The following is a 25,273-nucleotide window of genomic DNA, read 5'->3' as shown; positions in this document are numbered from 1 at the left end:
TCACCAAATAAAACTAACAGGCTTTTCCCCTTTTTACAATGGTGGGAACAGAGCTCAGTTACATTCATAGAGTCCTACAGGCTCAGAGCCAGAGAAGACAGTGTCAGGAGTGGTGTATTTCTAGGAATGAGTAGCTAATGGCTTTATTCCTATAATGATGCAAAATGCTTTTTCTGTTCTCTTTGTAACTACTGTGGTACTAAATGCATTTGTGGCCTTGGCAACATGAGCTAATTTTTGTCTCCACAGAGGTCCAGAGGCTCCCAAGACCTGGGGATGGTCAGGGATTGCACCATGACCTGCACCATGGGCTGTGCTCATCAACACCATGGACTTTGCTCTCCAAAGATGAATCTGATTTGCAGGAGATATGGAAGAAAGGAACATACAGGATATCTGATTTGTCCTCAAGGAAGAAATGACTTCAAAAAATTAAAAAGCAGTTGCCTGGAAATCTAACTGAAATCTAGAACAGTAAAATGTCTGCAGGCATAGCACCTGGCAGCAGGAGAGAGCATCTCTGGGGAATTAACAACAGATGCTGGAGGATGCTGAGCTGAACTCGGGGAACATGTTTTCATTCAGGCAGCCCAAGCTCCTTTTCCCTTAGAAAGTTCTTACTGAAGGCAGAAAAACATTAGGGCCAAACCGAAGCTCCTGACTTGCCCTTGTTTTGGGAAAAGGCATTCTCCAGTTCAGCAAAGATTTCTGTGACATCTGGGAAACCTTGAAGGAGGCTCTGTGGCAGCATCAACCTGGAGAAGTGTGACTTGAGGAAACAAATTGGCAAGACCTGTTTTGCTAACTCCTGAAGTCAGGCTTTAAGATCCAAAATAGTCTTGGGGCTCTTGTGTGCTGCACCAGAAAATTATGCAAACTCCATCTCTCCTTGCTTCCTAAGCTGTCTGAGCACAGTGCAAGAGGCAGCTTTTTGTACTGAAGTACAGATCCCTCCTCTGGGATTCAGAATTGAAATAATGCCTGGGATAACACAGGTGGTTTAGTGAGCACTGGGAAGAACCTACAAGAGAGGGCCTGGATAAGCAGGTAGCTCCCCATCTTCTTTACCAGTTTGAGGAGAAGCTGGAAAATCATCCGCAAAACGAGTGAAGCCTTATAGAGACCAGCAAGCAGAACAGGCAGGATATACATTTATCTGTGAGAGGCAGCCTTCCACTTCATGAAATAAAGAAAAAAGAGAGATCAAGAGATCCAGTTCATAGCACAGGGCACATCCTCAAATGAGGCTTTGAATGTCCAAGCAGGGTCCTCAAAGTGCTGGGGACAGACACTGGGGGCACTTTCCTGTTTTCAGCCAGGACTCAGTGATTGGCATTGGCATAGTCTTCTTTTTGTGCAGTAACTACCATTTTTTTAAAAGGCCAGACAAAAAAAAAAGGAGTATTTTTAAGCTCAGCTGTTTACTTAGGGATGTTTCCAACTATAACAAGTCTCATGCCACATAACTATTTGTCCAGAAAAAAAAAAAAAAAGGGAAAAAAGGGGGGCGACAAAAATGCAGAAGCATTGTCTCAGAGTAACAAATTTTTGGAACAGAACAAGATTTGCGTTTTAACCCCTGAAAGGTCTGTCCTGAGGTGTGCAAGCTTTCAGACAAAGCAAAGGCCAAACCCCAGGCTCACCAAAGTCAGCAGCTTCTGCAGAAGCAGGGTTTTACCACCACGTCACTATATTGGCATCTCCAGCACTGGTGTTTATGTTCACGCAGAGGAGGAGAAATGTATCCAGAGGTTTCTATCACAAAAAGGGAAATAATTCCACTGCAGATCACATGAACTCGGCAGCTGAGTGACCGCAGAACCTGCTCCATTTATTTCTATGGGAGTTTCACCTTTGGCTTCAGTGGGAAGAGAGTGAATAATATGGCCTGCTTCCAGGATATCTGCTAATCTCTTCTTTAATATTGAAGAAGGCAGAGACAGAGACATTTCCTGCTACAGTAAAATATTCAAGAGTTACTTTCCTTCCTGGATGTTCTGATTGAAAGGAGGAAAACCATTACATGGAGCTTGGGCAGACCTTTCAGAATAAAGTCACATATCAATAAATGGTGACGTGTTCCTCCAATGAAATAAAACAGACACCTTGGAAATGAAGGCAGCGTGGGTGTCGCAATCTACTGCAGAACATCCAGGGGCCTCGCAGGAGGCTTTCTTTCCGTGGAATATGACAATCATGTCTGAGCATCTCCTGAGCAGAGCAGGCAGGGATAGTGCCTTTGCAGAGTGAGGCTCCCTGGCAATTCAGCTGCTTGTGGAAATGCATTCCTGGGCGTGACTGGCTTTCTTTGTGTGGTGGGACTCGGCTCCTCGCTATGATATAGCAGTCGGAGAACCAGAATTATGCAATTGATCTGCCTGCTGCAGACAGATACAATTACAATTCCCTTGCAGAGCCCGGCACTGAAATTTGATATTTCACCTCCAAGAACATGAGTCTTTGTCACTTAAGAGAAAGGATATTTCCCATGGCTGGCAGTGGTAACAAGACCTTGTCTGAGCTATCACTGCCAAAGTGGCCATCCCCAACCCTGGCAACCAGGCATGGCCAACAGGACCAACACAGACATCTCTACCTGGCAACTAGGAATGGCCAACAAGACCCAACACAGCCCTCTCCAACCCCTGGTAACCAGGAATGGCCAACAGGAGCCAACACAGCCCTCTCCAACCCCTGCCAACCAGCAATGGCCAACAGGATACAACACAACTCTCCCCAACCCTGGCAACCAGGAATGGCCAACAGGATCCAACACAGCCATCTCTACCTGGCAACCAGGAACAGTCAACAAGACCCAGCACAGCCATCTCCAACCCCTGGCAACCAGGTATTGTTGTAAGAGCACAAACACATATGTTCTTGTCTGACCTCACCTTGTTTCCCTCCCTGGATGGTTGGATAAGACGGTGCCAAGAAGATTTTGATATTACACAGATTTATCAGCTTAACTTGGAACCTGTTCAACTAAAAGTCTTGAGGTTTCTGTCACACAAAGGAGTAACCTTTATGACCAGGAGAAAGGTGGCCAGCATGGCCCTTTGAGACACTTGGCACACTTGTTTCAGAGGAGGAACACGAGTAAAAACCCAGAGATGTGCCATTCCCCAGGGAAAAAAAAACCTGCTTGTTTGTACATGTAGTTTGATGTTCCTGCAAAGAAAGGTCTTGTGCTCAGACAGATACAACAACTGTGCTCTGAGCACAGTTGTTGTTGAGTCACAAAAGATGCTCTCAGGATGGGAGCACGACCAGCTGTGGAAGCCTCTCAGATCCACAGAGAGTAATGTGAGGGATGCAACAAGCAGAGGAGTAGTTCTCCTGCTGGACTCTCATTGTAGCCGTGTCCTAAAAACTAAAGCCGGATTGAGCTGGGTTGGAGTCACTGGCCTAGGGAAAAATGCAGGCAAATACCACTCCAGCCCACATTCTCCCCCACAAAAAAGCATCTGTCCTTTGTATTTTGCTGCCTGAGATGTCTGCTCTCTCTGCTCTGTGGCTCAGCTGGCCTTCCTAGGATTCCACTATTAATGATGACAGTCTGAAAATCACTTTAAGAGACTTCACGAGGATGCTGTGATTACTAACTTGCCAAATGAGTGCTTAGACATTTCAGAACATGCAGCCACACTTCTGCAAGCTGCAGGAAACAGTCAGCTTCAAAGTATTTGCCTTAAGCTGAAGGAGTCACACAAATATCATCTGAATAACCTCGGCCAGTAAATTCATGACTATTTGCCATGAAATTCTGTTATAGAGCCTCAGCTGCTTTAACAACAGCAACACTTTTTCCCAAGCTCCTTGGTCAATGCTTTCACCTTATTGATGCCCTGGGAGATGCTGAGTTTCTCTTGCAAGGTGGCTCTGTTTCTCCCATGCTGTTGTTCTACTGAAAGCCCTCGGCAGGGTCAGCCAAGGCCTATTTAATGCTGGTGAAAGAAGGCAAAATCACCATTAGCTGCTGCATGGGGCCACGATTTGGGCAGCCAAAGCTGTGTTCCTGTGCAGTAGTATGAGGAAGGGAGGGGGAGAGGATGGGAGAGCTCTCAAAGCATGCCCACAATGAATATGGATGGTCATCCATCAATTTATTTTAAGCACATTACTTCTCTGTCAGAAAGGGAAAAAGGGAAAAAGAAAGAAAGGAAAGAAAAGACATATAAAATTAGGTTTGTGTCACTCATTTAACACTGCAATTTCCCCAGAGGATTATGCACCAAACAGAGATAGCAAGCTCATGAATATTAATCATTTCCCTGAATGCAATGCAGCCCGCCAAACAATAAGATTAGGGGAAAGTGCTATGCTTAATTTATGGATAATGGGAGAGGTAAAGGATAGAGCTCCCACAAAGGTAAGGCTCACAGCTGGAGGGAGAGGCCTATGAGGAGGAGGAAGACAGATCCAGATTTGTAAGGTAGCAGAAAAACATTTGGGACCAAGCAGGAGCAAAAGAAAAGGTGTTTAAGGATCATTGTCAAATTAAAATCATACTTCTCCCAGAACAACCACCGGTGACTAATGTTTCAAGCATGCCAGAAATTGGTGGTAAATTCAAGAGCTAGATATATTTATTTTCTCTTTGCCTCTGCTCTGTGTCTTTTCTTTGTACTTTATATCCCTGAGGCCCTGATCCCACACACCACTGAGATGTGTGTCTAACCTGGAACATTCCCGTTCTTCAGGGTGACCACTCCCATCTGGAATTCAGTGGAAGCTCTGCCCTGTTTTGCTGTAAAAAGGCTTTAGCCAAGAGTCCCTTATAAGCAAAGGAGATAAAGTATAGCAATAATAGCACCAATAAGATGTGGCTGAAACCCCTATAAATTACCTGGCAAACTTAAGGGGAGATAGAAGTTCTGGAGCTACTTCCCAGCTGTGTTTCAATGTGTCTATCAGTCTTTACTCATCTCTTTTCATATTACTTTCTCTCCCCCTCCCTCCCTCCCTTTTTTATTGATCTCTGCATCTTTTTTATTATATCCTTCTCTTTCTTCAGCACTGGTGAGCTAAATCAATGCATAATGCACATCCCACTCCACAAAAGGAATGCAAATGAAAGCCAGGCTCTTTTTCAATGTCCCACATCTATCTGGGTGTGCAGCGCTGGCGTGTGGGAGAGTGCACACCAAGGACAAGGTGCTCAGCTGTGCCTCAGACGCCCATTTCTCAGCACTCCTCTGGGAATGGATCAAGTGCTGAGCCCTGGGTTCCCACCACTGTGAATCATAACTCTCACAAATGGGGCCTGTTTCACACAGGACACGTCGGGTTGAACTTGGCCGAGATCCGCGGTAACCGCAAAAATCTGTAATCCCCCCGAGTGATCAGGGCAAGGTGAAAGGAAAGCAGCCCAGGGGTGGGAGAGGGGTGCATCAGTCACACCGACATGGCTTGGAATCACCTGTCTCCTACCCATCAAAAGGCAAAGTGAAACTTTCCCCATGGGACCAAATTTCTGTGTGGAAAAGATAAAAAATAGGCAAAATCCGCTACAGGAAGCGGCTGTGGGAGGGGGGAGAAAAGGTAGAGATGATAAATTTGACGATGGGGAAGGGCAAGAGTGCTGCAGAACTTAGAAAAAGGAGCACTGCCAGATGCTTCCATTAATTAATTAATTAATCTCACTGTCACTCTTCAGCATGTTGCAGGAAGAAAATGCTATTAATCTTTTCTGTTTTCTGTTGCTTGGCTTTGTGCTTGGAGAAGGCCAGGACAGCCTGACAGTGAGACCACACAGTTTTCTTCCCTGCCTCCCTCCTTCCTTCCCCCATGCCCCTCCTCCCTGGCAGAGCAGATTGATCCACTGTTATCTGATTAGAGAGGAAAGAAGGAGGAAAAACAAAAGCAAGACAAAAAAAAAAAAAAAAAAAAAAAAAAAGTGTAATTTTATTACAGGCACTGGTGCAAAGTGTCTTGAGAGCCTTGTGCCATTTAGTCAAAGGAAAGTTGGGCCAATTAAAAAAGCCCATAAACCCCACAATCCTAAAAGGCAAAGGGAGTGAGAGAGGCAAAGGGACACCTGCAAACAGGCTGCCTCCATCCCTGGAAATATCCAGAACGCAGCTGAACATGACCCTGAGCAACATGCTCCAACTTTGAAGCTGGCTCTAACTTTGAAGTTGGCCCTCCTTGGACCAGAGACCTCCAGAGACTCCTCTGAACCTAAATTATTCTGTGATTCATGGCTCTGAATCTAAAGCCTGGTGGTGCTTGAGGGCTCTGTTGTATTTTTCCCCTACCAAGCGAGGTGCCTTGCGTGGTCTCTGCTTCAGGAGGCAGGAGCCCACTTGGGCTTTGCTATCAAACCTCCTCCTCTGGAACCCGCCCACGACGCCCCTTCAGCCCCGTCTTTGGCAAACAAAATGTTTAGCAGATCTTTCCAGCCACGTGGGACCCAATCCCGCAGACAATTTGTGACAAGCATTGCATTCACTGTTGTGGTTAGATTTGCTGAAGTCTAAAGAATGCCTTGTGGTAGTTCAGAAACATGCCTGGAAGAAAGCATTTGCAAGATCAAACCCTGAGGCCCCCGATTCAACAAAGCCTCTGAACATGTGTTTGAGGCTCACTGAATTCTTTGGTGAAGGGGAGTGATTCCCGGGGTTCTGAAGAGCTACATAATACAACAAGAACATCACTGAAAAAATAACACTCTCTGAAATAACTGCTTGTTGTTCTACAGGATTATAACATGTGTTAGCCTTGTAAATATGGAAATAAATTACACTTATTTTTCTGTGCTCCTGAAACACAGGAGAATTCTTGGGCACCCAAGAATTCTGTATTTTCCAGGAAAACACCCCACCAATATCAAATAAGACTTTTGTTCAGCTTAAGGCAGAGGATTAGGTGTGATATTGTTAGATTGTGGAGAATGCTGAATTTCTGCTCTTTTTTACTATTATTTATTATGTAATATGCACAGCCAGTCACTTCCCCAACATCTTTATATTTTCTGGTGAGATTTTAATGCTTGATATACCAAGCAGAATATAAATCAGCAGTGTTCATTTGTCTGAAAGACAAACTGGTAGTGTCTCCTTAGCTCTTGGGGTCATAATTCATGGTGGTCCAGCCACCACAAGAGCCAACAGGATGAGTTTCACAGGTATTAGCTCCTCTGAACCTGTCCTATAGACCTGAAGGCAGTGTTTACCTGAAAACAGCAGTGGGGCTGCCCTCACAGACCCTGCAGAAACACTGAGCCCATCACCACCACAGCAGAACCATAAAGTCACACAACCAAACATTTTTAAGGTCTCTGTTCCTGCACCTTCCCTTTGATTCAGCTAATTTGATTCATCTGAGTCCTTATATTCAATATTTCACAAGGAATTTGATATAATTTGTTTTGTAATCCAGGATCTGTGCAAACCACAACCTTCCAAAGCCCGTGACAAACAAACAACTTTTTTTTGCCCCTGGAATTCCCCTCTCTTTTCCAACACAAGCAAATCTGAAAACCCACTTCCTCTGTCATGGAGTAGAAAAATCTGTATGTTTTAGTTGCTTCATTTTCTAGTCAGACAGCTCTGTTCCACACTCTCAGGAAGCTCTGTTGCTGCTCCTGGAGTTGGATGGGGAATGAATGGTTGGATGATGGTGGGTGGATGACACAACTGGACTCCATTAAAGGTTTTCCCAACATAACCAATTCCATGATTTTATATAAAAAGGCATAAATCAGAGTGTTGCATACCCCTAGGACACCACTGTGTGGTCCAAGGCTTGGGATACCCCATTCTTACTGCTGTCCATGGACTGGAGCATTTGCAGCTCCCATCCAGCCCACATCACCTGGTTTCCTGGAAAACTGATGGGCACAGGGGATAACCTGCCTCATGTCCTAATGAAACACTGGGATGTGGTCAAAGTACAGACTTGGACCAAGGAATTGAGCCCTGCTGTGGAGCAGGGTGATACAGACACAACCACCCAGCACCAGCCCAAAGCCTTGCTGGAACCGGCCTCACACCACGCCTGATGTCTGGGGAACCCAAAACATTTGCGTAAGTGTTTATCCCACTTTCAAAATATTATGACTAAAATCTTGCAGTGCTTGGGGCTCTAAGGCAGCAAGTTACTTGAAACACAAATGTAACTTCAAGACCACCAGTTGTCGCAATTAGTCTCGATCATAAATATCCCTGATTTCAATACAACTATTTACATATGTAAATAAGTACATCACCAAATCAGGCCTCAAGTCTCACTCACAGTGTGGGAAGCTGAAGTAAAAATGTAGTTGTTGTGATGAGCCAAGCAGTCCCCAGTTTACCACTCAAGGGAAACATGGTGCCTGTGAGGTCCATTCTACAGGCACAAGAGATAATGGTCAAATTGCCAAAAAGAGCAAATTTCAGATTTGCAAACGTTACAGTATCTGCTGAGGACTGGTGCCCTGAGCTGAAGGCATGGGATCACTACATGGGCCAGGGTGTTTGCTTGGGCAGCCCAGATAAGGAATCTCATAAAATGCCTCGAGAAAAAGCCGACCCATTATAAACATTAACTTTGGTTCCTGAAGCTCTGTGTGTTTTGTTCTTTGCCAGACCTCATAGACCCCTGGGTGGAAAAAGCAACCCCACAACGTGGGGCTACTCCACAGAAGGTGCAGTGTAAATTGGTCTCCATTTCCCTTCTCTGTCCCCAGCATTCCTAGAGAGTTTAATAAATATGTAAAGCTCGAAACTGCAGCCCCGATAGCTCGAGCATCTTCCGGCCATTGTGCTTACAGGTTTTGCTAATCAGAGCAAACCAGGCTTGCAAATGAAATCTGATTAAGTAGTTTTCACCTCTGAAAAAGGGGATTAGCCAGACCTTTGATCCTCAGATACTGATTTGCAACTCAAAGGAGGTGTGACCTCAGCTGGACTTGCTTCTGGTCTCAGTCCCTTCCCCTTTCACTCCTCCTCCTGTTTACCAGAAAAAAAATCAGTTCATGTCTTCTCACGTAGTCAGATCTAAAGCCTATTGAAGCCAGTGGAAAACCACCCACTGACTTCAATGGGCTTTGGATCAGTCCCACAATGGCTGACTTAGCCCTAAGTCCTGGGCTGTTTCAAAGCCAGCAGAACCAATTTCCCATCAAAATGACCAGAAGCTGGGAAGATATGTTCACCTTTCAAACCTACAAATTCCACCTTTTTTCTCTCTCCCATGACAACTCTTCAGCTGGAAATGCTGAGAGCACTGCTGGTTTTTCCCTTACACTCTGCACTGGGTTGCTGCCCACCGTGGGTCTGAGGGCTCTGGGCCAGACTTACCGATGCAATTAAAGGACAGCTCCTGCAGGCAGAACAGGGAACAGCCATCGCCGTTTATCTTGTTCATGTCATCACATTCTTCCCCAAGCTCTCTGCAGGCAAAAACCAGTCAGCTGGCAAAGTAGCATCAACCCAAGAGTCTGTGCAACCCCTCTAAAGAACTCCAAAGCCCCAATATCTGTTACAGCAGCTTTGTGTGCCCACCCTTAAAATACCTCTCCCTTAAGGGAGCCTCCTGGCGTCCTCCTTTTCATCATTCCTGGTTCACAGGCTCGCCCTGCACATGTGGATACCACTTGCTGTCCTCTGATGAGGATATGAGCAACTTCCTTCAAGGCTGGTGTGGCTGTAGCTCAGCAGGTGGGGAAAATCAGAACAAGAATCTCTGAAACTCTTTGTATTAAATCTGGAAGGGCCAGAACTGTGACCCCATCATGCGAATGACAAGGCATAAAGCCTGGAGTGTGGCTATTCCAGGTGGCAGCACTCAGAGGACAGCAGTCAACAGGGAGCAAGGGGTGTTGGGGATGGAGCCCTGCCTCGTGCCATCCCATATGGCTGGGGAGAAGAGTGGGAGCCAGATGAGAAAGGGGCTGCCACAGCTGCAAGTGGGGCCACAACCAACCAAGCTGTGACACAGTCTGGTTCCTGCTCGCTCCTGAGGCAGCTCAGCTATTGTTTGACACTTGCTGCAAAGCCACAAGTGATGTTTGAGGAATGTGCAAACATAACAGTAGCAGAAAAGTTATGTAAAGCAAAATTAATCTGTCTTTCTCCACCTCTCTTTCCAGGATTGCCCTGGATTCATTTGTTGTTTGATTGCTTTCTTTGCTTTCCTTGCCTGTTGGGCCTCTTCCTGCAAATATTTGCTGCCAGGTATATCATCTGACAGAGCTGTGCTGTGTGATTGCTGATCAGCATTATTTCAAGCAAATAATACTGGCTGGATTAAGCACTTGCTTGTTGTTACTTCCATAGTTTAAATAATTAAATTACCTAATGCCAGGAAGCTTTGAAGCATCAGCCTTAAGGGCCAACATAGTAAAGGAATAAACTCTAACATAGTCGAGAAGGATTGTTTTACATTTTCAGTGGCCTGGGGACTGGTGAGAGAGGGGAGCTGATTGAGAACATTCAATTCCCAGCACTCTTCCTCCCAGGCCAAATCTATCACTTCCAAATGCATCCCAGCTCTGGTGGTCAGTCAAACAAGGGGTAGCACCAGGACCTTGGCCCCAATACGTGGCAGGGTTTTACCCAGCTGCCACACACACGGGGCAGCATCAAAGGCTGTGTGAGTTTTTCCAGCTCCAGGAAATGTCACATCCATGTATAAAGATACAGATACACGAGAAAACAGCATAAACAGCACAGAGCGTCCTTGCCTATCGATCCTGCTGTCTGGACTCCATTATCTGTATCTCTGTCTGTATCTCCTGGTGCCAGGAGAGAAGGGCCCACGGTACAATTAAATGTCATCATCCCCATAATCATCAAGCACGTGAGTCATTATCTACAGATGAGAGCCAGCCTAACCTAAGGAGACACCAGAGGTCATCAATTCCTTCCTAGCCTCAGACTCTGGCTGAGGAGATGTGCCCAGATTTATGTGTTTGCTCTCTCCAGACTTACATTTGGATAATCCCATCTCCACAGTATCCACTCCCAGAGATGTACACGAGGGCAGGGGACGGCTCGCTCTCCTCCATCCCGGACACCACGACCACCTGGTATCTGTACGTGCTCCCGTCGCTCAGCTCCCTGCCAGACAAAAGGAGAGGCAGTCATTCACACAACAAAGGCAGCAGCAAAGGGCAGAGAAAGAGGGACTGGAGAGGGGTTTGGCTGCCAAAAAAGCAAGGTGTAGTTCAATCAGCTCGTCCCAGAGGTCCTGCCTTGGTTTGATGGGATTAATTTTTGGTTGGGTGCCTTTTTTTGTGAGCACGGTCAGCACTACCTTTGTCTATTGTTGGTTGCTTGATTTATGCACGACTCTGAAATAGGTGCAGCTCTTGACCACCTGACAGCTAAACCATTTCCTGATGTAAACCACTCTTTTGGTGAGGTGCTGCTTACATCTGCCCCTGCTGGAGAGATGGCATTGCAGTGACACCGTGGCAGTGCCAACCAACCATCACCATGAACAGTGTGAAACACTGAGGACATCCCCAGCACTACTTCAACACCTGAGGAACCAGCCCTATGCCTCACTGTGTTCAGCCTTGGGCACTTTTGTTCCACATCAAGGATAGCACTACCAGCAAGTCTGTTCATTTAAGGAATTTAAAATACCCTGTTCTTCATTATTATTATAAATACTCATTATTTCCTGAGCAGCCTTGAGCTCAATCTAACGGCACCTGGAGCCTGGATTAGTGTAAGCTGAGGATGTTTCAGTGATGGACAAATAAGTTATCCACATCACATATGAGCATTAAAACAGAAGAGTTAAATACTTGGTTTCTTCCAGAGCAAAAAATAGGATCCACACCACAGCACAGGATCAGGGTATTAGCACTGAAATATTCACAGAAAGAATTAGCAAATTGTTACATATTTATGCAAAGCCATAATTACCTAAAACCTGTGCATTTGTAAATGAGGAATAATATTTTTCGTATGTAATATGGGAATAATATAATCCTAATAAAAATGTTTAGCTCTTTGACAATGTATTTTACACTACCAAAACTCAAAACCTTCCCCAAAGAAACTCATTTGTTGTCTGCATTGTGCAGATTTGTAAAGCCGTGGAGTGGCCAAGACAAAATGATTTGCTCAAAGTCATCAATCAGGTTAATTGCAGAGCAGGAAAGGCAACCCAGCTCTTCCCCAGGCCTGCCAGTCCTCTGCTCACTGAGCTCACATTGCCCCAATTACTGACAGCAATATACATGGCATTTTGTCACAGGAACTTGGTCAAAAAGCATCTACTAATGAAGTGTGTACTACAAGAAGATAAATCTACTACGCAGAGCAGCAAAGCCATTGAAGTGGATATCAATGAGTTACTGAAATCTTCAGGTTCATGAAATAAGCATCTCCTTACAACATTCATTAAATTAACAAGCATGACTTAAACTCCGATATTGCACATTATATTTTAAAACAAAGCTGTTTCTCATGGGTACTGTGCCTCCAAAAGGAACTGGCATTGAATGAATTGCACGCCAAGAGCACTGGGATCTGACTCTTTGTTACTGCACATGGCAATGGAATGGGATTGCAACTCACTGGAAGGAAAACAGAACTGGCTTTCTCATTCCTTCTGCACCTGATTCCTGTCAGCAGCAGTCCGTGGCTCCTATTAGCTAAATTTGAGAGTTCGTGTAGCACAAACAGTATCTTAATTCACCTACAGGCTGGGGAGATGCCTACCCAGATATTGGTAAGACTGTTTATTCAATCAAAGTGAAAAGTTTCAAACTTCTGCCCCTTGGGGCTTGTTTAAAGCAACTGTTTTTCTGTGGGGAAAAAAAATTATAGGAAGTGAGTAAAGTGGCCAAACATACACTGTAGTAAAATAATGAGGGTTTTCCTCTAGATTTCACTCCCAGATAAATCCACTTACCAAGATGGGAGGTTTTCATATATACTGACGAAATCAAAGCAGAGCCAATCTTTGATTATTAAAGAGCAGTTGTTTCTCAAATTCTGTCTCAAAACCATTTGTAAAATATTTAAGATTAACAAGTACACTTGCAGAAATGTGGATTTTGTCACTGGGGATCTGCTAACCACAAAAAAAAGAAATTCAATTTTTGAAAATGGTAACAAATGAACAGTTGGGGCAGCTGCAAAATAAGGCCGCACTGCTTTCTGATGCACTGAAATTGTGGTCCTGAGTGCAAAATAGGAGTTTGCAGATTCTGATTTTTGGTGTGATTTCCACCAATACCTCCAGGTGATGAGGCAGGCTACGAGCAGGGAGTGTGCCTTGCACATGGGTTTTACTGGAGGGAAGTATTGGTGTGCACATGTAAGCAAAGGAACAACAGGAGAAGCTCACATTTGTGTGGAAGTTTGCAGAATACAGCGGAGGAAAACCTAGAATCAAATCAAGCACAACAGAGAACGTGGTGTTTATGAATTATGAAGTGGCTGGAGATGAATGTGTACATGGGTGAATAAGACAGAAAATTGGAAATGAAAGTTATTAGGTGGGGAGAACTCTGACCTATTTAATTGTATGGATTAAGCATGGAAAACTTTGTATGGAGTACATTGGCTGCTGGCTTTGTGGCACTGGGCTGTGCTCTAACCTTGTCACCTGCTGCACATCAGGGAGGGGAGATATCCAACTGCAATCTGCTCAAAGATGGAATGCTCTTGGAACTTTGTGTTGTGACAGGCAAATGACCCTTCAAATTTAATGACGCAAAATATGTCTAACCAAACCCATTTATTCTCCAAAAAGAAGGTGAGCAAAACTTCTTACACATTATTTGCACTGTCTGGCTCCCCTTATTCCTCTGAAATTTGGATAGAAAATAAGCTCTATTAAGTTATTTATGCTCATGATACCTCAATATTGTTGTCTTAGGTTAAATTCAAAGAAAGGGAAGACAAATGCCTGAAGACATGTGGTGCCTATAGAGCAATGGCAGGTCTCCAGAGGGCTGAGTCCTCCACATCCCAAATTCCCTTCTGAGCACCCTGAAGCTTCACAGTCTTCCCTACCCTGGGTAACAGCAGGGTGTGACATCCAGGGCAGCATCAACAAACCAGCTGTGCCCAGAGGAGCTCACAAATGGGATGTCTGCTCCAGAGGGGCTCTTCAGCACCACACAGGCAGAGCTGGAGATGTGGCTGGACTAGAACATCAAAAAAACACCTCAGAAACTCAAAACTGAAGCCATCATGCTTTCAGCTAACCCTGGCCCGACACAAGGTGTGACAAAAAGCTGACTGAGATGCGCATGGCATTTCACGATTCAACAACTGGAACGTGAGATACTTATATCCTCCTGAACTGCTAAATGTGTCATATTGGCAGCAACTGGGAGTTTCAGCATTCCTTCACAGTGCCCACATTTTCGAGAAATAGAGCTGCTAAGAGATAATATGTGCAATACCCCAGGCAGTAATCCAGCCCCATAGTGAGGAAGGGAGTAATGCAAGAACCGGGGGTTTATTCCCTCTCTATAGCTATAGGACACCAAGGCTGATAGTTTAGACTTGTTGTCTTATACATTACAACAACTCTATTATCATTATATGTTGTCTTATATATCAAGAGTTCTTTTGTCATTATGGTGCAAGGGTTCCATGTCCTCAGAGTTTCATACCTTCTCATAGTTTCTCGCAGGCAGCTCCTCTGAGCACTGACTGCTCCTGGTCCTTGCAGCAGGTATCTGACTCCTCCAACTTCTCCAATCCACCCTTTTATACCACTAGTTCTTATTGGCTCCAGGTGTTGCCTGTTATCATCCAGCCTGCTCCTAACCTTTAGTAATAGGGTCCAGCTGCAACTCGTTGGGGGATAAGATTACATTCTACATTATCTTCATTTACCCATACTGTGTCCCCCTACACAGACTGTATCTGGAGATGTCAGCAAGACAAGCTGTGCTCCAAGTGGTGATAAAAGTGTGATATTTGACCATTTATTTCTTCTCCCACGTGCCCTGGGAGCTGGTGGCACAGTGACAGCAACAAGGGGCCCTTTCCACTTTGCTGCCGGGCAGGACTTGGTGCACAGTGGCTCTGTGAGATGCAACTTAAGGAAGTGAGAGAGAAGAAAAACATCTTGAACATCAAGGATGTGAACAAACACTCTTTAAATGTATATCCATGGTCTTTTTATGACCTCCTCCAGAACTGAGTAAGCCTCATTGATCGCTGCAGCTTCCGCCTGTGGGGAGGCAGCCTTATTAAAAAGCAATGACTCAAGCCCTCTGCTTAGAGGGAGAATTAAGATGTGCCGTGTGAAATACCACCAGGGTAACTTTCCTGTCTGTTGTGGCAAGTGATCCAGGGTCAGGAATATAGAACCCTCTAATTCTTTTCCTGTTTTTACTGGGGAGGCTGGGCAGTGGAGTTAATCTTGCTCTCTTTCTCTCCCCCAGGCGAGGGACCTCTGCTCTCAGTTTGGGTGTTCCTGGAAAACTTAATGGGAAAAGTTATACCTGTGGGAAGTTGTTTTTTACTCAGACCAAGGTGGGTTTAAAGGATTATTGAATTTACAGAAGAAACAATCATGCTCTTGGGTTCCTGCCCCAGCCACATCTGCCCCATGCATGCTGTAGGGTTTCAGCATCTGAGGACACACCTGAGATGCAGTTAGAGCATTGAGGGAAAGCAAACATCCTATGCCTCTTTTCCTACTACCATGGCATATGTTTTTCCTACTACAAATAACACCAGGGGGGTTTCTTATACAGCAAAGACTTGTTTCCAACAGAATTGAAAATATCCTTAAGGCTGAGCCCAGCTTCTACCTTATGAAAAGACAAATGGTCAGACAGCAATGAAAGCAGACAGTGTTCCTCTTATTTAAAGACAAGATGACACAGACTTAAGCATCCCCAATTAAATTACAGCTGTCCCAGCCAGTGTTGTGTGAAACAGGCAAATTCTACACCTGAGGTGTCCTCATGAAGGACCCATCTGTCTTTGACCTTAAACAGCCACCAAACACTTGAGACAAAAGATGACACTTCCTTGCCACCTCTCTGCAGCCCAGAATGAGCCCTGTCCTGTTGGTGACAGCCCTGTTTCCCTCTAACACTGTCACCTTTGCTCTTCTCCTCTAGCAAGGAAGCCTTGCCGAGCAAAACAGGAAATCTGCTGGCAGCAAACAGCATCAACCCCACATCTTCCCTCCTTGCAATGCTTTAGATCAGCTGCCAGGGTGGACTGGGTTACAACCACAAACAGAAGAGCTGAAGGTCTACACCATCCCTTGCCCTGGAGCTGTCCAGTCTGTCCCCACATGCTGCTCACAGCCTCCAAAAGTGCCAGTTCCAGAGGTCACGAATTACCCCAAATATCCACAAACACCATGGTGTTCACAAGTTTCACTATCCTCAGGTGCTCCAAAAGCAGCTGATAGAGTAAGCCAAGGGGTGAGGTCACTTTAGGACAACCCAAACAAATCAGTTCCCCAACTTCCATTCTTTCCCCCTCATTGCCATTGACTGCACAAATACAACTGTTTTCCTCTTCTTCTCTCCTCTCACACATATGCTCCCCCTTGCTCTGCCTTTTTTTAATAAAAATGGCATGAGAAGCACAGCAGAAGATAATGAAGAGAATTCCTGCCTGGCTCTGCAGTTGGAGAGAGGAGGGGTGGGATGCTGTAAACACAAGAAGGACGTCAAAAATCCCGAATTGCGCTGGGCTGTTATTTCAGCTGTGGCCCAAGCTCTCCCTGTTTGGATAAGCACAGCAACATGGCAGGTGCAAAGGCCTCAAAACAACTCTCTTGCCTCTCTCTCAGATACTGAGCTGACTCAGAAGACACAAATGCCAAGGAAACAGCCTTGTAGAGGCTTTTCTCTCTGTCTCTATGAGGAGAGAAGTGCCAACAGGGGCCACGGGTGTGCTCTGTGCCCTCCAGCTCTTTTATGATTTGTTTACAAGAACAGGATTTGTTTACAAAACAAGGTAGTTGGAGTACTAAAGGAACACTCAGGGGCTGGATGGGAGACTGGGGATTGCATGGTGAATTTCTGCTCCCAAACTCAAACCTGAACTGGGTGTTTCCAATGAAGGACCATGGAGCAGCAAACAGCCTGAACAGATAATCTGAGCTGGACACTGGGTGGGTACATTCTGTACCAGCAGGACTTTCTGCTTTCTGCTTTCAGCTTTTGCTTCTGGCTGTGTCAGAAAGTTTAACAAACACCTAAACCAGCCACCTTACCCACTTATGTTATAACCCATGGGCTTGGCACTGAAGTCAGAGGTTAAAGGATCCAATGTATTAGAAAAGGAAAATATCCTTTGATCCTTAGAATATTTCTAGGAACCAAAGCCATCACCAACTCTCATAATCACCACAAATCCCGATCAGGCAACTAGTCTGCAGCTTTGCTCTCATTTCCATTGGTGTAAAACTCAAGTAACTCAGCAAAACACTGCAGGTTCAAACCACTGTGATTCGGCTGCTCATCTGTCCCTCTGAGGTGCATTTGCTGCTCGGAGCAGCTCCATGCCTGCACAAGATGCCCTGGGGCAGGATTACATGTCTGCCTGCAGCACCTCTGCTCTGAAACCCAGGTCCTGTTTAGGACCTTAAACACACTTCATTTTGAACATTTTTTTTTTACACATACTGCTCTCCTCTGTCTTTCATGCAAGGACTGTTAAGTTTTGTAAGTAGCAAACCTATAGCTATGGATGCAACTGATTAACTCCTGCAGACTTTGATATAATCCTCCAAGCATTTGCCCTGCTATCAGTTGAAAACACAGTAGCATATTTAGTAAAAAAACAAAGTTTGCAGCCAAGGCCTTAAAGATAGTTCTTGAAAAAAGCCAAAAACCAAAAGAAACAATGTCAAGAGATGGTTTTCTCCTCTCATGTTTAACAACAACAAAAATATGAATTTTTAAGATGGCTGATATAAATGGACAATCTCACTGAGATTAGGTTACAAATCCTGGGATAAAGTAAATCCTCAAGGCCCTGGGCCTCACATGGGTGTTTGCACCAGACAGGCAATTTCACGGCAGCACACAGGTTAAGTGTCAGAGCACCTGGTTGCTATTAGAAGCAGGGAATGAAGGAAGGGGAAAAAAAATCTGTTGTGTTTTCTTCTTCACTGCTGAACAAGATGGAAGCACTTCTCAGCATGAGGCTCAGATGTGGCCACCACAGGAGGGGAAGCTGGGGTGGTTTAGCTGAGGAAGGAAAGACTGGGGACATGAAATGCAGAAAAACCTATTTCCAAGCAGAAACCTGAACATGAAATGCAGAAATACCTATTTCCAAGCAGAAACCTGGACATGAAATGCAGAAAAACCTATTTCCAGGCAGAAGCTGTCTACTGTGAGATGTGACCAGGAATAGAGCGAAGCAGGCTCCAGCTTAGGAATAGAAGGAAAAAAAAAAACCTTTATTAACCTACAATATATAAAAGAAACACACAGAACTCAGGATGAAAACCTTCCAAACATTCCTTCTCCACCCAATCAAGTTCCCAATACATTACAGTAAGACAAAACCTTGGACTCTCAATTCAGTTGCCATCTTTCAGATCACCAACTCTCAGTCCATCACTACCTTGCAGAAAACCCTATTTCCAGGCAGAAGGCTGGACATGAAATGCAGAAAACCCTATTTCCAGGCAGAAGCCAGCAGCTCTCCATTGATTTTGAGGGAATGGTGCCAGTATCCTCCACCTGAGGACACTGTTTGGTGTCCCAGTGCAGCAGAGAGAAAACAGAAACACAGCCAGCAAGCAGGCTGGGACAGGATAACTGCTGTCAAGGCCGTCACTGTCACTGATGAAGCTCTGCCTGTTGCATCATGCCTCTCTGAGCACTGCCTGGCTCCTGACACCCTTACCCATATCTCAGTTGTGACGTGGTGTCTGTAACAGCACCAGCCTGGTTGCACACACTGCAGGAGAATGCCTGATGCACACCCTGCCCTGCCCACCACACCCTGGGAGCCAACCTTTGGATCACCAAAAAGAAACCAAATTTTGGATGACCCCTCAAGTTTTGGATAACAACCTGGACTGGGAGAACTGCTGCTGCTGCCCTCATCCCTCTGCCATTCCATTGAGTTTGGGCAGAAATCTCTTCCAAAGTTTAGGGTGGTCAGCTTGGCGGAATAATCTACTTCACCTTCTCTGAATCCAGACCTGAGTTCTTGGATTTATTTGCAACAGGCCTGAGCCAAGAGCTGATTTTCAGTACTCAATACCCTCCTGTTTCCCTGTAATCCCACCAAAATGGTGAACAGAGCCATGGGAGCAAACACTCACAGTGTCTGATCCGAAGGCTCCTGGAGCCAGTGGAGGTTATTTTGTGCATTTTCAGTGGAGCTGAGATTGGGCCCCAAGTGAACACAGATGTTTGCAGTGTTCTCTGGTTTCACATCCACCATCCCACCTCACTAGGACCTATTTTGGGGGTTCCAGGCAGGAGGGCTGTGGAGGAGGGCGGGATTACAGACAGGGATGTGCTTTCACACCAAGAGCAGAGCAGAGCACAGAAATGGGTGAGGAGATGAGGCAACACTTCCAGAGGAACATTTTGTCATTTCCCTCCTCAGGGGTTCTGTGTTTTGCTGTAAACCACTGCAGATTATGAGAAATCCTACTGGCTGGTCTCCAGTGGGATCTCTAATGGTTTAATAACTGAACATTACTGAACATACTTCCACTAGCCTCTTCCTAAAATCCCATCATGAGCTAATTTCCTCTACTGTCATTACATCTGCAACTGGTCTTACAGTTAAAAAAAATGCTGTACCACTGTGAATAAATGATCTGGTTTACTGCACTGGGCTTTCAGGGACTGATAATTTGGGGTATCAAATTCCAGGCACCGTCTCTGAAGGACAATTTGAAAAGAAGAAGGAGATTTCTTCTCTTGCTCTTCCTATCACAAAAGCACCAGGAAATTGCTGGAAGTGGGATATCAGCACAGATATGGCCAATGTCACCATTCATTTAAGGAGATCCTGACCAGAAAGACTGAGAGAAGTTTGGGTGAAACAATCACAAGATGGGTGCCCACCATGCAGAGATAGATCTAAAGTCATGGAATTCCAGAATTTGGGTTGGAAGGGACCTTAAAACTCATCTTATTTCAACCCTTCCACTAGACCAGGTTGCCCAGGGTCCTGTCCAACATAGCCTGGACACACTTTTGTCTTGTGTGTCACCAGGTTCCACAAGATATAAAGGACAACAGAGGCATTTCAATCTCACTGAAGCTTTCTTTCCAAACCCTCGCCTGCTTGAATGTAGATTCAAATTTAACCGAGACTTGGAATGCCTTTCCTACGAAAATATATTAAAATAAAATGCCCAGGAAATGATCAGGCCAATAGTTCAGCAAAAGTAGCTGAGAAAAGCTATATTGGCTGGCTGATAAAAAGGTAGGTAACACATTTCTGCTACTTCTGCAGTATTCGAGGCTCACTCCAAGTTTTACAAGAGAGTTATTTTTAAATTGTTGCATAACACATGTCTGTCCAATATTTATTTCCTCAATCAAGCAAAGAAAATGCATTTGTTATTCCTGGGAGATTTCTGGTGCTTCTTATCTTATTTAGAGCCCAAAATAAGGATGCACACAAGAAGCCAAACATCAGAGAGAAGTTATTATCCATGAGATAATGCACAGCCTAATTTACCACATATCTGAGACTGTTGCACCTGCAATAAATTATTTTACCCAGCAGGAAAAGTCCTGTTTGACCTTCTATTTTTATTTTTTTTTCTCCTGCAGCTGAAAACTCTGCTACTACTTCTAGGTCATGAGTTCAAATTCCACCCTGGCTGGGAGTGATTAAATATATCAATTTCTAATAGTATCTATTTGGACAATAATAGGACAGCTGTTAATGTTCACTTTTTTAGGGACACTTGCACATGGCTAAGTTGTAGTCTACAGGTTGATCTCTCTACAGCCTCTGTGTATTGCCCAAGAGGTACTTTGGAGATTTGGAATTCAATGGTACTCAAATCTTTGGTACTTTGGAATTCAGTGTAGCAGCAGTCCTTGGGGAGTCCCTGGCTGGAGCAGAGCTGGTGCCAAAGCCAAGTGTCACTCCCCAGATGGGGCAGTCCCTCTTTCCTGAAGTAATTTATTTAGGAGTGGCGGCTGTGGGGCATTTAGGGCAATCCCATCCTTCAAAAATAGACCCAGCCTGAAAAATTCCTCTGGGGTGCCCTGTCTTGGGATCACAAACCCATAAAGATATCAACCTACCCTTACTACCTTTATTCTTGCATCATGTGCAGCCGAGCCAGAACAGGAGCTCCGGGTTCTGTCAAGTGCCAGCTTTAGTTCCAGCGTTACATAAGAAACCGCAACAGCGAGGAACCACAAATCTATCACTACAGCTGGCACCAAACGGCCTCCCTGCACAGGCTCAGCGGAAAAGCTGCCTCCTGAATGGGCAAAGAGTGTCAAATTGTTCTTTCTCCTCTCCAGGGCATGGTTAAGGCAATTTGGCAGAGGGTGGTAAGGGAAAAAATTGCTCTATCTGCTCTGTGTGTGAGGTCAGGAAGCAGGTTTGCTTCTGTTGCAAAGATAACCTGGCACCTTTAATGAAGAAAGCAAGGGAAGAAGGAAAGCCATCAGAATGTGGCTTCCAGCTGTCAAATCACATCAGCCAAGTGGAGATGCATCACCCCTGAGAGTAGCAGCACCACTGGCCCCCAACACTTCATTGGGAGCTCTTTGGATGGAGACACACTGTGAATTTCCTCTGCGAAACACCCAGCTATAAATAATAACAACCACCACCTCAGGATTTAACAGCACGACACCCGAAGGAAAGAAGCAGGAACAGGAGAGGGAATAGAGGCAGTTTTCATCTTTTTCCTCTTCCTGGCTCAGTGCAGAGCAGGGCTGTGTGCTCCTGCCTGGCACAGGGAGCAGCATCACTCACCCCTGTGCCTCCCTGTCCAGACCCGTGCAAGCCACAGGTGAGGAAACTGCTGGGAAAGGAAAGAATTTCCCCAGGGGGTGTTGGCAGTGCGTGGAGGAGTCTCCCCACAGCACATCACCTCTGTTAGGGGCAGGTGAACCCATGAGCAGTTTCCTGGTGCTGGGAGGGAAGGTGTGGGACAGGCAATTGTCCCGTATTGTTCTGTTCTTGCATCATGGGGGATTTCCAGGTTCATTAAGCAAGAACAGCAATCTGTACTGGCTGCTGATGACACAGCCAGGGCCAGGAATGGCCTCAGAGCAGGACAGGGACAATGCCAGCCCCGTGGTCATCAGCAAAAATGCTACACTGCCCTACACCAGCTGCATATCAAACATCACAACTTGGCCAAAACTGACCACACTCAAAGCTCTTCACTGACAAGGCTTTTGTGCAGTTACAGCATGGTCACTATTCCTGCTAGGGAAGTAGGATCTGCAAGGGAAAAATGAAATATTTACTCCTTAACAAAAGGTCTCTGCATGAAAAACTAGGCAAGTTCTTGAACCTGAAACTGGAAATTGCAGGGATAAGAGAAACCTGGTGGGACAGAAATGTGTTTGCTTCTTGGGAAAGCTCAAAATACCTTTTTCCATGGAAAGCTAGTGTGGAAATCTAATGATAGGGAAGCTTGTAGAAATGAGCAAGAAAGTGTGAATAAGAGTAAATCTGTTCCTGCTGAAGCTTGGTAAAAGTGTTTCTACTGGAGAGGAGCTGTAAAATGTCATATGGATATAGCCAGGGACCTCTAACCTATTACTAAAGAAAAAATAATATGGAGATATGGAGAAGTGTGCAATTATGGCAAAGAAACCTCCTAGTTGGAGACTAGTGAAAAATGCTTTCAATAACAGCATTTCCCTGGTAGTGTGCAATGTGAGAGTGGGCATTAAATAGTCAGTGACTCAACAACAGACACAGTGTTTTGCATTTGCATCTAGTAGCAGCAATAGGATGGATAGAAAAATTAATTTGAATGAAAATGGAATTTTTACATTCAGTTTATCACTTTGAGTCTGAATAACAAACATTTCCTGAAGAAAAAAAAAATAAATCAGAAACCCAAAAGTTCAAATATCTAGAGACATACAGAATTGGTAAATAGGCTCAGTCAATGTAGAGAAAGATGGAGTTATAATGCAGAAATGAATAATTTACAGGTTTGGATGTCTTGAAATCGTCCATATGTTGGTATAAGACAATATTACACTTGTTAGGACCAGGAAAGTCAGAGTAAACTGGAAACTCTCTATTGCAAGTGAGAGGTGAAGAGAGCAGTTAATTGGAAATCCAGGCTGGATGAAGCTCTGAGCAACCTGGTCTAGTGAAAGGTGTCCCTGCCCATGGCAGGGGTTGGAATGAGATGATCTTCGAGGTCCCTTTCAATACAAACCATTCCATGTTTCTATCATTCTATGATTTATTCAATTGCAAGGCAACTATGAACCATCAGGGGGATGAAGAAGCATGGGAGGTCCTTGCACACATCAAGGCAAGGTTTTTCCAGGGTAGCTGGGTAAGTGTTCCTGCACAAGGACAGCTGGAATGCCATCTACAATTCTAAAGCCAGCTGAGAATCCAGATGTGTGGCACACCAGCATCACATGGACAACCTTGCAGATAAATCTAGGCATTCAAAGTTTCTATTTTCTTAATATTTCAGTCCCATCTTAGATACTCCCCAGTATTTCCTGGCATATTGAGAGAGGTTTGGCATAGTAACTGTGGAGGAGGGATGAGCAGAAGATGGGTGATAATATGGGCTTCAGCTTTTGGTGTTGGGAGAAAAAGCACCCATTGATCTGTATCTTGTTTGGGTGGAAATATGGTGTTAATTATCTTCATGACAGACAGATTTGGCAATTCATTTTAGCTGCTTTAGATCATGCATTCCTCTGGCTGGTAGACTTTCAGAAAAAAAAAGAGAAATAGATCTTTGATGTGAAGGAAGGAATGCCATAATAAGGACAGATGTCGCTGTGACGTTTTAGTGTTGCATTCTGCAGGGACTTGGGTTTAGATATCATCAGTGTGATATTTATAATTTCCCAGTCCATTCAGCAGGGCCAGGGTCAGTTAAATGCACTCTTCTTCTTGAGTTCAGGGGATAAAAGGCACAGCCAATAAGTGGCTGTAAGGAAATTACAGGGGTAAGAGAAACCTGGGACAGAAAGGTGTTTGCTTCTTAGGAAAGCTCAAAATAGCTTTGTCCATGGAAAAAGAAAATCCTTTGTCTTGCTCATTATGATTCTTCAGCCTCTCTGCTTGTTCATATTTGCAGGAGCCTTCAGACTAAAAAGTCACTTTCCATTTGTCTCCATTTTCCCATTTCACTGACTATACGCTCCTTCCAACTGGGGACCAGTAACAAATGGTATATGCATCAATAAGGCAAATTTGGAAACAATTTATTGTGTTGGATGAAGTAGAGGGCTAAAGCACATGAACTGCTGAGGACTCATGAGCAATGGAACACTAAGGACCCACAAAGAGCCACAGGAGCCCTCCAGCCCCCTGCCATCCTGAGGGTGGCAATTTCTCTGTCATTCTGCAAACACTCCAGGAAGCCAGAGTGAGATCTTAGTCCACCACCTTGAGGTGTTAAAACAGAGTTAAAACCCAAGAAATGACATGGATTTTACAAGTTCAGTACTGAATGGAAGCCCTGATTCTAACAGCATATTTTAAAATATTGTACTTACTTGAACAAGAGCTGCTGTTTACACAGATGATGATCAGTCCCCTCCAACTATTATCAAGCAACAGAAAAGGTTTAGCCATAGAATGTCAGTGCAAAATAGCCAAAATTGAGAAGAAAGTGGAGAAGAAAAACCTATTCCCTGTACAAGAAAATGCAAGCTTCTTTCTCAGTGTTTCTTTTTTGAAGTCTGAATGCAGGATCTCAATGTGTCAGCTCAGTACCAAAGCTCTGGAAGGAATGGCTCAGAATAACATATCACAGGACTGCAAACTTGCCTCTTAGAGAAACTCAGTTCTGCAAACCCAAACCTTGTACCAGAGCTTCGTGCTGAGATCCTTTCTCAGGTTATTTCAGTCAATGCCTTTGTCTTGAAAAAACCCTACTGGTTAACACCACAAAGACAACCTGATCCAGTGCTGTCCACCACACTTTGAGGCTTCTTACAAAGTTTTTGGAAGAAAACTTGGGAAAATTTCCAACTCTTTGAAAGTTTTTCAGTTAATCTGACAACTTTCCAAAACCAACCTCAGTGTGTCTTGGCTTGGTCTGCCAGAGGAGAGCACGTAGGTCTGGTAAGAGCACTCTGCTCCTCACTGCTCACAAACTGGGATACTGGGAGTGCCATGGGGAACACGGGCTGGGAATGACACCATCCAGAGAGCTCTGG

General features: G+C 44.8%; 1 protein-coding gene across 1 annotated transcript in view; it reads right to left on the bottom strand.

Moving 5' to 3' along the window:
* The window catches only part of PAPPA (pappalysin 1), a 175,419-nt gene that overhangs the window by 73,409 nt on the left and 76,737 nt on the right, over positions 1–25,273 (bottom strand). Inside the window, exons 8-9 of the mRNA XM_059486423.1 lie at positions 10,920–11,048; positions 9,288–9,379 (exon numbers count right to left, since the gene is read on the bottom strand). Of these exons, the coding sequence (XP_059342406.1) occupies positions 9,288–9,379; positions 10,920–11,048 (221 nt within the window). The remainder of the gene's footprint in view (positions 1–9,287; positions 9,380–10,919; positions 11,049–25,273) is intronic.

This window comes from Ammospiza nelsoni, chromosome 20 (genome assembly GCF_027579445.1).
Source record: "Ammospiza nelsoni isolate bAmmNel1 chromosome 20, bAmmNel1.pri, whole genome shotgun sequence".
Classification (NCBI taxonomy): domain Eukaryota; kingdom Metazoa; phylum Chordata; class Aves; order Passeriformes; family Passerellidae; genus Ammospiza; species Ammospiza nelsoni.
This window is presented reverse-complemented; position numbering and strand designations above follow the sequence as displayed.